The 15,006-nt window shown below is 43.1% G+C and overlaps 1 protein-coding gene across 5 annotated transcripts in view; it reads left to right on the plus strand.

Moving 5' to 3' along the window:
* The window catches only part of EXOC6B (exocyst complex component 6B), a 1,013,473-nt gene that overhangs the window by 573,931 nt on the left and 424,536 nt on the right, over positions 1-15,006 (plus strand). For all 5 annotated transcript variants that reach the window (XM_030190960.1, XM_030190961.1, XM_030190962.1 and 2 more), the window contains exon 16: positions 6,053-6,164. In XM_030190960.1, coding sequence (XP_030046820.1) covers positions 6,053-6,164 — 112 coding nt within the window. The remainder of the gene's footprint in view (positions 1-6,052; positions 6,165-15,006) is intronic.

Here is a 15,006-nt window from a genome sequence, read left to right on the forward strand (position 1 = left end):
CAGCACCTGATATAACATTTCCACTTGTAACCCCAGTACCCTATAACATTTTGCCTTTCTTTTTCTGTGATCCAGATATTAATACAGAGAGCACAAAAAATCTCTCAAACCTCATTTTTATTAAATGTGTTTATATTTTTCCAGTTAATCATGTTTTATTACCACATCCTGCTTTATTTTAGTAACGTTAGCAATATATAGCACGGCTTACCAAATCCTGGGTTACTATCAGGCTTATTTTTGAAAGAGAAGGGCGCCCATCTTCCGACACAAATCGGGAGATGAGCGTCCTCTCAGGGTCGCCCAAATCGGCATAATCGAAAGCCGATTTTGGGCGCCCTCAACTGCTTTCTGTCGCGGGGACAACCAAAGTTCATGGGGGCGTGTCAGCAGCGTAGCGAAGGCGGGACTGTGGCATGCTTAAGAGATGGGCGTCCTTGGCCGATAATGGAAAAAAGAAGGGCGTCCCTGACGAGCACTTGGCCGACTATACTTGGTCCATTTTTTTCTTGCGTCCAAGCCTCAAAAAGGTGCCCGAACTTACCAGATAACCACCTGAGGGAATTGGGGATGATCTCCCCTTACTCCCCCAGTGGTCACCAACCCCCTCCTGCCCTAAAAAAAAAAACTTAAATTTTTTTTTTGCCAGCCTCAAATGTCATACCCAGCTCCATGACAGCAGTATGCAGGTCCCTGGAGCAGTTTTAGTGGGTGCACTGCACTTCAGGCAGGCGGACCCTGGCCCATCCCCCCTACCTGTTGCACTTGTGGTGGTAAATGTGAGCCCTTCAAAACCCACCAGAAACCCACTGTACCCACATGTAGGTGCCCCCTTCACCCCTTAGGGCTATGGTAGTGTTGTACAGTTGTGGGGAGTGGGTTTTTTTTTTGGGGGGGGGGGCTCAGCACACAAGGTAAGGGAGCTATACACCTGGGAGCAATTTCTGAAGTCCACTGCATTGCCCCCTAGGGTGCCCTGGCATGTGAGGAGACCAGTACACTACAAATGCTGGCTCCTCCCATGACCAAATAGCTTGGATTTGGTCATTTCTGAGACGGGCGTCCTCGGTTTCCATTATCGCCGAAAACCGGGGACGACCATCTCTAAGGACGACTTAAGGACAACTAAGGTCGACCTAAATGTTGAGATTTGGGCGTCCCCGACCGTATTATCGAAACGAAAGATGGACGCCCATCTTGTCTCGATAATACGGGTTTCCCACCCCTTCACGGAGCCGTCCTGCAAGGACGGCCCCAGGAAAACTTGGGCACCCCGTTCGATTATGCCCCTCCACGATGCCTAGAAATTGGATCTTGGCTCCTGGGATTTTGTGTCCCCCCCAAAATTATTGTTATTACAGCCCTGATTGACTCTGCTGAATAAATAGGCTATCCTGCCATCTACACTATGCTACAAGGCACTCAACAGGTTTGAATGCAGTCCTGAAAGTGCCTATTGATCTCACTGTCTCAATCAACGAGCTCTTCCCACACCATGTTGCTTAAATTTAGTGAGAGTTGAGTGGCACAGTGCAGACATAGGAAGGTCCATTTCTGTGTCCAAATCGGCCAAACAGCATTATCAGTGATAAAAAGCATAGAGAGGAGAGGGGTAGCTAGCTAGTCTGGAAGGTACATCAGCTGACTCGTAGCTGAATGAGAGCAACTAGGGGGTGAGACTGCTATAGACAAACTGGGGCTTTAACAAATTTGGGGTAAGAGAGAAGAATAATGAAATCAGAGGGAGGATGAATGAGAGAGTGGCAAATTGAATGAGGTCAGAGTGGGAGGACATAAGTGAGAGAGAAACATACTGGTAGGGTCTGGACCATGGTGATAACAGGGTCTGAGGCATTTCCCTCTTGGTTTTATCTGTCATGGGGGAGGGAGAGGGCAGATCAATAAAGAGGCGCTAAGTGTCTTGCAGCAGTAGGAAGGAAAAACCCCCAAAGCAGACATTGAAAGTCCAGAAAACATGAAGCAACTAACCAGGGACATATAAGACTTAGCCCTGGTAGAAAAATTGAGCATCCAAGAGGGCAGATGATAGAGCAGCAGCACAGATGTATGAAGTTGCTGCTCTACTATCTGTCATCATGGATGCTCAGTTTTTTCTACCAGGGCTAAGTCTTATGTGTCCCTGGTTAGTTGCTTCATGTTCTTACCGCTGATACAGCCTATTCGGCAAAACGTGACCATGTCGGAATGGTGGGGAGAGGGAAAGCAGGGTGTTCCTACACTGTTGACAGCACCCTGTGTGGGGGGTGGGGAGATCTGTTGTTTTTGCCAAGTACCATGCAGTGGCCCGCTAAGTGCTGATGTTTCTAAGCCCTATTTGCATGGACAGAGAATGGGAAAACGAGCCTTAGTAAATCAGACCTTGATGATCTACAGCAGACCCCAGAAGGGATAACCGTGCTTCCTTCCCCTAAAACTTTCAGTGGTGTGGAGAAAAAGGATTGACAAGAGAAATGTATTGGCTGGCTCCAAAATTCAAAGTAAACTTGTCAGGCAGCAGATCTGCTTATTTTGGAGAAGAAAAGTAAGGAAGGAAGGAAGGAAGGAAGGAAGGAGGTTTGTTATGTTTATTAAAACTTGTTAGTGACCATGTATTCCAAGCAAGTAGATCTATGTGGTTTACAATCATGCTTAAAAACAAATAGGTGAAAGGGAACACCAATATAAAAAGGGACAGATAAGCAACAATCAAGAAACGGCCATTCAAAGCCAACTGCGGTGTCCCAGGCCTACCCCCCAACTGAGTTTCACTGAGGGCTGGTATGGAAAGACAAAAAGAAGCAGTGTGTTTTGAACTTATTAAATTTTAACCGAAAAGAGGAAAACAACTTTAATGTGAGTAATCCACAAGTTCTCATTGGCTTCAAATTTAAGTTTTGTCTCACTGGCATATATGTCTGGATTTTTGTTAAGTTGCATTGTATTGACATCTATTAGGTGTATCTGATGGCCAGGAGTTAACTTACAAGAAGAAGCCAGACAGAAATACTTGTGTAATAAATATATAAATACCGTGAAGACTCTATAACAACAAGAGCGATGAATACACAGAACAAGTTCTTTATTCAAACAAACAACCCGACACGTGACGTGTTTCGGCCAAAAAGGCCTGCGTCAGATGGGTATCTAGTATCTAACAGAGACAAGTGCATCCGACAGGATATCTCTGTTAACAATTTATTTACTGAGAGCCATCTGATTCCCAAGGTATTTCATATAAAGGATCAATAGACCCCTGACGCAGGCCTTTTTGGCCGAAACACGTCACGTGTCGGGTTGTTTGATTGTTTTGAATAAAGACCTTGTTCTGAGAGACGCCCACTGTGAGAGGACTCTTATTGGATCCACTGTTGTCCGTTTGTCTTTGGTTCTCCTGTGGAGAGATCACCTTCTGTGGTGTTTGTTACACAGAACAAGTACCACAACAGAAAATAAGATGTTGGCCACAGACAATAAAGATGAGCCACAGAAAATCCATCAGTAAGCTCCAATGATGAATGTATTGAATGGCCTGACACGGATTGTATTTTGGCCTTTATGTCATGATCTTGGCAAGTCGTTCACAACTGAAAAGTCAATATTTATCTTAGAGCTACCAAACAACAGGCCTGTTGCTCCGCAGCGTTCGGTTTCTTCTTCGCAAAATATCCGGACTTCCTTGCAGACGCCTGTAGTTCCATCTACCACAGTGTCTGGAGTGTTGGGAGGCAGCCCGCTGATACACGCCAGTGCGGATGGAGGCACGGCAGTGTCTCCAGGGCTAGAGCTTACGCTCAGCCCCGACACAAGGGAACCACCCCCTCAGCCGTTGGGCTGCAGCACTCCATCAGAGATGACCCTGAACGAGTCCCCCAGAAGCGGTGAGACCAGTTACAGTCGGGAGGCAGATCAACGATCGGTTGGAGTGCAAGAAGCCTTGATGGGAACACCGATACTAACAACGAATTCGGTGGGAAATGCTGCTGGCTTGAATCCGGACTCATTATCAGAGAGAGAGGTACTAGCACCACTTTTTTCCTTTGAAGTGCATAAGCCAGCTGAAGTTACTCTGGTCTCTTTGTGGACTCTGATAGCAGATTTAGGGAAATCACTTACTCCATAGATAAATAAACTAAACCAAGAAATGATAAAACAAGAGGGAAAAAATAAAAACCATGGACTTAAAAATAGGAAAATTGGAACAGTTAGAAGAAAAAAAAAAGATTTGGATATGAAAAGAATTCTAACCCAGCAGGAGGTTATGATTAAAGATTTGACCTCATTAAGAAAAAAGACTGAATCTCTTGAGAACACTGCTAGAAGTAACAACCTACGTTTGTTAAATTTCCCTAAACAGACTATCATACCTCCTAGGGAAATGTTAAAAAATATATATAATGGAGATTTTTGATGTAAAAGAGGAATTGATTCCTCCTTTCACCCAAGTGTACTATCTTCTGATTAAAGAAAGAAGTGACCAACAAATAGAAGGACAAGAACAACCTTTGAATATTACTGAATTACTTGAATTAACAGATAGTGGAAATGTAATTGCAATGACATTAATAGTAACAGTGGCATTGGAAGCAGATAATCAGCGGTTAATGTCCATGTATTTTAAGAATAAAGATAAAACATTTCTTGGTCAGAAAATACAAATGTTTCCCGATATCTCCAGAGACACGCAAAAGCGTCGGAAACTATTTCTTTTAATGAAACCAGCTGTAACTCAGCTGGGTGGAACATTTTACTTGTGATATCCTTGCAAGTGTGTGGTGAGATATCAATCAAATAAGTATATATTTTTTGATCCGGCTCAGTTAACAGCATTTCTTACCTCAAGGCAAAACAGGGGTTCTTAGAACATCTTGGTTTTTTTTCCCTTTAATTTGTAATTATAACACTGTGTAATGATGGCTGTTATCATCTACTGCTCTATCTTAGAAGCTTATATTATAAAACAAATTCCTTTTCTTAACATTTTGTTCCAAAATGTGGACTTGAGCAAGAAATTTCAAATCTTTTTCTTTTGTTTTGTATTTCCTTTAAACAGATTGAAATGTATTGCTTTTCAAACAAGCATTTGCTTGATTATAAATGTATAAATTTTTATAAATAAAAAAAAAAAGATATTGTTTTCTCAGTTTTTGACCACTTGTCTAAATTTTGATACTTCTCTTACCTGTCGTTGCACATATTGCCTACATTTTGAGACCATCATACCCTGATCCCTGACACAAAGGTTGAAACACAGTCCGTGTGATTTCATAGATTCATCATTGGGACTTATTGATGGATTTCCTATGGCTCATCTTTATTGTCTGTGGCCAGCTCTTTTCTGTGATCCTGCCATATTGTGCTCCATGCAAATAATCATTGTCAGGCTTTCATCAGGTACCCTGTTAAGAAGCTGCTTATATATAAACTTTACTGCCCATATGTTCTCTGATTCGTAAATTCTCTTTAAGTAAGCTCCCCCTTTTATAGCCCCTGATGGAAGCATGTCCAAAGCATTTGCTGATGTCAGGATTTTGTTTCTTTATTATTAAGATTTTTCTGAGCTGCAGCAGAGGTTTTTGTTTAGCCATACTTACTAAGCGCTGTATCACTTATTTTTATTTTATTTTCTTTCAGTATATAAATATTGAGAGTTCAAGGTTACCTTATAACGTAAAGTAAAATGCTTTTATATTGAATTATAAAATTCCATAGATGCACTCTAAAATCATTTTGTAAACATGTAAAGAAGGAAAAATTTGATTTGCACTACTTAAAAATTGGGGGGGGGGGGGGGCAGATATTTATGGAATAAGGCCACACATTTTGGTGGATCCACAGTGTCTGATGCCCTTCCTTTTACTTAACACTTATATATTTTTGTTTTTTGCGCATGCCTACTGGTTTGAATTGATATAAATGGGTACGTAGTTCCCTCATTATTATATTCCTGCTATGTTTTGGGAACTTATGTTGCCCTGTTGAATTTTCTTATCCTATTTTAATACGTGGCCAATGTTTTAACATAAACATATTTGTGTGTGTGTTTTCCGTGCAGTTCCACAGAGGTAGATGACATGATTCGCAAATCAACAAACTTGCTGCTAACTCGAACACTGAACAATTGCTTGCAGAGTGTTATTAAGAGGAAGAACATTGGGCTAACAGAGGTGAGGATTTACAGTTTAGCAGAACTTCCATCTTATAGCCTGAGTAGCTAAAATCCAATCTTGGATTTTTGTTGTCTTCCTTTGTTTCTTCTTTCCAAAGTCTTGATGGCACAGAAAATGCATGGTAGTGCCATCCTCCACATGTGCATCTCTGTAATTTTCTGTGTTCATAATAATAAATAAAATGTTATTTGAACTGGAGAAATCCTGTGAGGCGCCGTTTTCTTGTTACAGCAGGTAGTGAAATGAGCTGAAATGTCTGATATGTATTCAGTTTAGTGGTATCTGGTGGTTATCATTCTTGGTATTGTGGTGATTACAAGAGCATCTTTGAAGAAATTCCCTTTATTCAGCTGTTAACATGGATGAGTCTAGCGTACCAGAGGAAGAATATGGATGCAATCAGTTATGCTGGATGAAGAATAGTGGAGTATATCCCATGGGCAATTTGTTCAGCTTTCTTTTGTACAATTTTTGTGCAGCATTCCAACTAGGATTTTGTAAGAATTGGTTAAAGGCCATAAAAGTTCAGATTTAATGACTCCATTTTGCAAAAAATGTCTTACATGTCAGAAATTGCCTAGTATATTATTAAAGCTGGCAGTTGCCTCCTGTTCAGAAAACAGACACACAGTCGGCAATTTAAGCACACAGGTTCCTGTTTAAAACTGCTGACATCTTGGTTTCTTGTATTATTTTAAGCATAGAATTGTGATTGCTGTGTTAGTACACTTGGATATGTGGAAATAAAGGTCAACAACCAAGCTGTAAGTGATACCTTTTCATTGGGCTAACAATGTATCTTTAATAAGCTTCTGAGAGTTATCCTCTCCATCAGTTCGAATAAAAAGGTACTTACAATTTGAATCATTTTAGAAATGGAAACATTGGAAGCAGTTCTAAGCAATATTTTATAGGGTGTATGGATATATATATATATATATATATATATATATATATATATATATATGTGTGTGTGTGTGTGATACATGTATGTATTACATATGCATATTAACAAATATTGTGTGCATGTATCTATTTAGGCACACACACATGTTAATTTTATGTTATACTTTTTTTTAAATATAGTCTATTATTAAGGTTCTTATTGATTTCTTTGCAGTAAACCATTTAGAGCTAAGGCTGTGGTGGCACCCCAGCCAGTCAGGTTTTCAAGATATCCACAATGACTATTCATTAAAGAGATTTGCATGCACTGCCTCCACTGCGTTCAGATCTCTCTCATGACTATTCATTGTGGATATCCTAAAAACCTGACTGGCTGGAGTGCCACCAGGACCCAGTTTGGGAACCACTGAGCTATGAGTTTAAAAGTATAGAAAAATCCAGTTTATTATTATGATTATATATATATTTTTTTCTGTACCTTCAGCAGGTTGTAGATCATACTGACAGTGCTCCTGTCCCTGGCCTAGCTCCCTGCTCTTCTGGCCACAGCCGCACAGCGTGGTTGAGCCTGACATACCTGGTTGAGCTTAGATTTTTTTTCCGCAGCCCTAAGTTGCACTTAGTGCGACTGTGTGAGGCTTTCACTTGGTCCTGCAGGGCCTTGCCCAAGGGGTGTGAGTCCCCATCCCCCTACCTCTCTTGCCCATTCACCCTGTTTGGGTGTACTCCTCATGGGCTCCCCCTGCAGCTCCCAAGCTTTCCAAAAGTGCTCTTTTCAGTAGCACATATAAAAAAAAAATTAAAATTAATTCATTTGGCCTGGCTAGCTTTATGGCCTTTTGTTAGGGGCTAATGCTATTGTAAAGAACTAAGTAGGGAATTTTCTTTTAAATGCACCCATAGAGAGCCGGGGATGTCAGAGACACCAGAACTGAGGGCCCAGGCAGTCAGACAGGCCCACGTACAAATGACACATGATAGGGCATGCTGGCCAGCAGGGTCTGCAGAGCCCTCAGCTGAGAAGGGATAATGAGGTACTGGTGGATGTTCTTAATCTCTCCCTCCTGGATTCGGGAGGTGGGAGCTGGGGTAACAGGCCTTTCAGCTCATTCTGTATCGCTGAGGCCCTCCACTCGATGTCATCCAAGGTCAGTGCAAAGGTGGAGCGCTTCTTCAGTTGGCAAAAGGAGCCAGCCTCCCAGGGGATAGATGCCCTGGTTCAACCATGGCCATAGAAGAAGCTCCTCTATGTATTTTCTCTGTGGCCTCTAACAGGCCATTTCTTGTGTAGGATTGCACGTCATCCTCATTTAGTCTTGCCTGTGGCACCAGATTGACCTTTAGGCCGTGGTATACAGTTCTCCAATGCCCTCCTGGTGGAGGATCCCTTTCCATTGCCCAGGGGTCAGGGTCTGCTCTAGCAAGGGCCAGTAGACATGGAAGAACTGGATTCCTTCTGGCTTACAGTTTGGCCATTGGAATCATTTGTTTGGAGACGCATGGGTTCTCCCCGCGATGATCTCTATGCTGCTCCACTCCAGGAAGGCATCTGGGTCCCTGGCTTACATCAGGGTTTGGTGAGTTTTTGAATCCTGGTGCTGGGAGCAGTCTCTTTCTCCCTGGAGGGCTCGGGTTCCCGATATTTTGGAGTTTCTGCAGCTAGGCCTGGATCAGGGACTGGCTCTGAGATCCCTTAGGATCTAGGTGGCTGCTCTGGCCAGTGTTTCGTGGGAAGGTAATCTCTCTAGCTTTGCATAGAAAGATGGCTTAGTTCCTAAAATGGGGTGGCTCATCTACACCCTCTTCCCTTTGAGGTACCTTAGTCTGGTGTTCTGGGCACTGTTTGAGACTCCATTTTATCATCTGAGCTCGGTTTCCACCAATGACCTTACTATCAGGGCTGTGTTTCATACCTTGGCTTGGTGTTCTGGGTGTGCTCTGAGCGTCCTTTTTAGTGCTTAAAAAAATCATTTTGTAATTGTCAGCCATACAGGATTTCTTTGATATGGCTATATACTGGTATGTGCAGGGTAGCAAGTGGCACTCTGGTGTTTTGCTCACTTGATTATCATTGCAGCTGCCATAGTTGATGGGACTGGGTGCGTTACAAAGGGACCTTATGCTGCTTGGGCAGGTGCATACTGGATTGTTCCAGGGAGCAGCTCAGCTTATGCTGGTGATGTCACTGGCAGAATTTGGTTTTTCTACCTCTGCCTGCTGGAACTATTTACTAAGCTGTGGTAAGCACTAGTGCATGCTAACAGCAGTTTAAAATTGCTTACCGTGGGACACGCTCAGGTGTCCTGTGGTAAGTTTGAAATCTGCGCCCACTAAAAAAGTTTTCTTTTCGAGGGGGGGGGGGCAGGGGTTACAGCTACATTACTGATTATCACAGGATTAGCAGTTGAGACCTTACCGCCTACAAAATAGGTATCAATAAGTGCTCACTTGCTAATTTTTTTATTCATAGCTGCATGCTAATTGCAACATTGGCACATGAACATTAATTGAAAAAATAAAAAATAGACCATTTTACTGCTGCAGTAAAAATGGCCTTAACACATGGGAAAAACCCACGTAAGGGCATACTAAGGCCACTTTCTGCTGCAGCTTAATAAAAGGACCCAATGGTAACATAATAGGTGATGGCAGATAAAGACCTGAACGGTCCTTCCCAGTCTGCCCAACAGTCATTCATATATATATATATATATATTTATAGATAGATATAGATATATATCCATATAGATATATATGAATCGGTAGAAATTGGAAAATGGGGATATTGTAGCGGCACACCAGGACACCGCAGCAAACTCGCATGGGGTGCCACAGTATATTTTCTACACCTCCCTCCCGCCACCACTCAAGCCGCTGCTGCTTTTCTATATGAGCAGCAGCAAAACAAGCATGTCTGTGGTATTCCTCTTAAGTGTTCCCCCACCTTAATAGAGAACTAACCTTCTTGTTCCAGGTTGCAGGGTGGTTTATTACACTGTGACTCCAGCTCTCGGTAGCAGTCTAACCACTGAACCCAGAACAAGAAAGTTAGTTTCCTATTAAGTTGGGGGGGCCCATTTAAGCTTGCTTTGCCACTGCTGCTGTTCTATAGAAGCAGCAGGAGTGTGTGGGGGGGGGGGGGATAGAGGAGGCAGACTCTAGATTGCAGGGGGAAATAGGGAGCTTATGCTGGATGGAACAGGGGAGAGAAGGAGGGCAGAAGCTGGATGGAAGGGGGAGAGAAGGTGGGCAGAAGCTGAATGGAAGGTAGGACTCAATACCATTGAAGGTAGTGGGGGTGGCATGGGGGGAGACATGAGAGGAAATGTATAGCCTATGGGCGCCACAACCTGAGAAAGTTTGGGAACCACTGGGATATTTTTTTAAGATGTGGGGAAACTACAAGTGCCAGGAGGCAGTGGAGCTATGAGGTCAGCAGAGGAGCCAAGCTGGGAAGAAACTTGGGGAAAGCCTGCCTGTCCAACAGCAGCAGCTGTAATTAAGGGAGTCGGTGGTTGCTAACAATCCTCACCTGCAGCAATTATCAAGTAACGCTGACTGTGAGAGAAGGAGTTTAATAGAAGTCTTAGTTTTAGAGGTAAATGAACTCAGGAGGAAACTCAGAAGGGAACTCAGGAAGGGATATCACAAACCAGAAGGGGAAAGAGACAGAGGATCAGAAAGACTTAAGTCCTGAATCCACCCTGAAGCAGACATTAGTGTTAAGCCAGGGCCGCCGAGGAGGGGGGCAGGGGTGACAAATTTCCCCGGGCTGCAGTCCCCGGTCTCATCTGCCTGCCTCCTCGGCTCCAGGCCCCTTGAATTCAAAGCGGCAGTCACAGATCGCCTCCCTTCGGTCCTTCCCTCCCTGTGTCCTGCCCTCGCGGAAACCGGAAGTTACATCAGATGAGGGTGGGAAGGCCAGAAGAGAAGCGATCTGCGACTGCCGCTTTGATTGCAGGGGACCCGGAGCCGTGGAGGCAGACAGGTGAGACCGGGGACTGCAGCGGTGGGGAGAGCGACAGGGGGCGGCAGTGGGAGGGAGAGCGACGGGAGGCCGGAGGTGGGGCGGCCTTGGCCCGGGCCCGGCCTAGTCTCTCGGCGGCCCTGTGTTAAGCCTCACTATAGGCATCCACAGGAGCCTGAGAGGGAAGAAGATCCCAAAATTAAGCAGTGTCTACTCTGGAGAAAAGGTGTTTCCACAAGGGTGAGAAATGATTTTTTTGTGGTGGGTCATTGCTCCTAATAGAATGTAGAAGAGTTTGATATTGGCTGATGTTTAAACTGAGCATTGCAAGGGCAGAAACTCGCCTGTATGTTGGAAAAGCCAAAGTATGTTTAGAAAAGTAGAATGGTTGATGTTTAAACTGAACATTACTAGTGCATAATCCTGCTTGTATCCTGGGCAAGGCAAAGTGTATTTAGAAGAAGTGGAATTGAGATTAAGGGTGATAAGAGTGGTTACTCCCTTACTGCTGGTTCAGTTAAAACAGCTGGGAAAATTGAATCACTTTAAAGCTAAAAAGTCTAAGATTAAGGATTAAGAAGTGAAGCCTCAAAGTAGTGAGGAAAAAATTGGTATTATGAGAATTATTTCCCATAGGTTCATGTGAAACAATTCTCATAATACCAATTATATCTACATAAGTACATAAGTACATAAGTAGTGCCATACTGGGAAAGACCAAAGGTCCATCTAGCCCAGCATCCTGTCACCGACAGTGGCCAATCCAGGTCAAGGGCACCTGGCACGCTCCCCAAACGTAAAAACATTCCAGACAAGTTATACCTAAAAATGCGGAATTTTTCCAAGTCCATTTAATAGCGGTCTATGGACTTGTCCTTTAGGAATCTATCTAACCCCTTTTTAAACTCCGTCAAGCTAACCGCCCGTACCACGTTCTCCGGCAACGAATTCCAGAGTCTAATTACACGTTGGGTGAAGAAAAATTTTCTCCGATTCGTTTTAAATTTACCACACTGTAGCTTCAACTCATGCCCTCTAGTCCTAGTATTTTTGGATAGCGTGAACAGTCGCTTCACATCCACCCGATCCATTCCACTCATTATTTTATACACTTCTATCATATCTCCCCTCAGCCGTCTCTTCTCCAAGCTAAAAAGCCCTAGCCTTCTCAGCCTCTCTTCATAGGAAAGTCGTCCCATCCCCACTATCATTTTCGTCGCCCTTCGCTGTACCTTTTCCAATTCTACTATATCTTTTTTGAGATACGGAGACCAGTACTGAACACAATACTCCAGGTGCGGTCGCACCATGGAGCGATACAACGGCATTATAACATCCGCACACCTGGACTCCATACCCTTCCTAATAACACCCAACATTCTATTCGCTTTCCTAGCCGCAGCAGCACACTGAGCAGAAGGTTTCAGCGTATCATCGACGACGACACCCAGATCCCTTTCTTGATCCGTAACTCCTAACGCGGAACCTTGCAAGACGTAGCTATAATTCGGGTTCCTCTTACCCACATGCATCACTTTGCACTTGTCAACATTGAACTTCATCTGCCACTTGCACGCCCAATCTCCCAGTCTCGCAAGGTCCTCCTGTAATCGTTCACATTCCTCCTGCGACTTGACGACCCTGAATAATTTTGTGTCATCGGCGAATTTAATTACCTCACTAGTTATTCCCAACTGCATGTGTTAGATATAGTTTGGAGGTCCTTCTGAAGCATCTAGTGGAGAAAGTGTAGAGTTTGCAAAAATGTAGATAATTATTATCTTGTCAAATTGAATGAAGAAATGAATTCCAATATACAGTCAACTATCAATGTGCTTGGCAAGTCACTTAACTCTCTATTACCTCAGGTACAAACTTAGATCATAAGCCTCTGGGGACAGGAAAATACCTTCTGTACCTGAATGTAACTCATCTTGACCCACTACTAAGACAGGCATGACCTAAATCCAAATCCAAAATCCTTTACAAGACATATTGTGAATCAATTCAAAACCCTACAAAAATCACTCAGGACTTATAAGGCATTCTACCATACCATAATACACTAACTTTCAGCAGTCACACAACAAGGGCCTACCTAAGAAAAGGCAGTACACTAAGTATTACAGTGGACAGTAGAACATCAATACAACATTAGGAAAAGTAAATAAGCCAGATTAATGCATATTGATCCTACAAGGACAATCAATACTTTTTCACACAAACAATACAGATACATTCCTTGCCTATAGAATAAGAAACCACAAACTAAGAATAGAAATATGTACATAAAAATTAAACTGAATCCCTAATAAATTAGACTGTGCATATAGTGCAACACCAGAGAAAGAGAAACAGTGATGCATATCTTTCTGTATTGTGCAAAATAAAGAAAACAGATATAACTTTTAGATGCTGATACATTCCAATCATTACATTACAAATTAACAAATATAAAACAAATAATTGAAAACAAGGTCATACCTTCTTTTACTGTCTTTTAGAGGCCAAAATCTCTTTCCTGAGGTTAGGTTCTTTCCTGACCTGAGGAAGGAGGTTTTGACATCTGAAAATGCTAGCTAAAGAAAGGAAGCTGACCCAGACACCTAGGCAGTCAGCAGCACAAATGGGAAGTGGCCCTGCACAGCATAGAGAAGGGGAAGCTAGTTTATGGGAAGGATGATGGGCGCAAAAGAAAGGGTCACAGGTAGGTGTAGGCAGGGTAGAATAGGATTAACAGAAGGGGAGGCTGCAATGGTTAGAGGGGCAGGATGGTATGTGGGTAATAGGAAGGGAGATCCTAGGGGTGGAGAGAGGGGGTGGCCAGGGGAGGCTGCAAGAAGGGCATATGCAAAGCTGCAATTGCCATTTTGCAGGCTGCTCCAGCAGACTCACCAATTTTAGTGAGTCCTAGTCTAGTAGAGAACACAGCAGGAAGTTTTCAGACCAAATCAAGGCTGCTCCAGCAGATTCACTCACACCTATTTCAGAGAGATAGGAGTCATGTTGCAGCATTCGGCGGTGGTCCTAATCTAGTAGAGCACACAGCAGGAAGTTGTCAGACCAAATCAAGCTTCAACAGAGGTAAAATGTGTAAGTTGTGTTATCACATGCTCACAGAGGCATGGATGAGGTCAAAACCACAGACAGTCCACCTCTTGTACGGAGGAGGGCCAGAGTAAGAGAATGTTGGCAGTGACTTGGACGGCATGGGGAGGCTGAAGGCATCATGAAAGAGTCAACACAAGATGGGGAATGTGTTTGTATGGCAGCCGCTGGTAGCGATGGTAGCGTCTCAGCATGTCTACGGTATATGCCACAGGTGGCGCGGAATATGCTTCGTGTAAGGCTGAAATAGTTGGAGCTGTGTGACCCGAAAGGCTATACACCCCAGCCCTAATGCTCTAGGTAGGAATTTTGATTCTGTATTTAACTGCTTGATATTGTAAGCTGTATGCATGAACGTAATTGCATGATACTGTAACTGTTTTTGCTTATGTAAGTAATAGAATGCTGCGTCCTTAATAAATTCCACTACTGTATTGGATTATGTTGTCAAGTGTGGATATATGGAATAGTGCTGGGTGTGATGAAACATGAGTGCCATGGTGCTGCCTGCCTTGTTTGTGTACCTAGTCAAATGAAAATATATCACCTTATTTTATGTTTTTTTTTGCTTTATTTTAATTTGTTAACCTTTAAAGTGGACTAACATTGCTACCACACTACTACATCCTAAATAAAAAAAAATTCTATTTTTGTTGTCTGGCCGTTTAATTTTTCTAATTGTGTGGGTCCCAGTCTCAGGTTACTGTTTTCCTGTCTTCTCTTAGGTCTCTTTTCAGGGTCTCCTGTTTGTTTTTCTTCTCTCTCCTCCTGTCTTCTTCACTTCCTCTACTACATCCATCTCTGACACTGATCTTTTCCTTTCAACTTTCTTCTGTTTTTCTGCTTTTCTGTCCATTC

Source organism: Microcaecilia unicolor, chromosome 2 (genome assembly GCF_901765095.1).
Source record: "Microcaecilia unicolor chromosome 2, aMicUni1.1, whole genome shotgun sequence".
NCBI classification, from domain to species: Eukaryota; Metazoa; Chordata; class Amphibia; order Gymnophiona; family Siphonopidae; genus Microcaecilia; species Microcaecilia unicolor.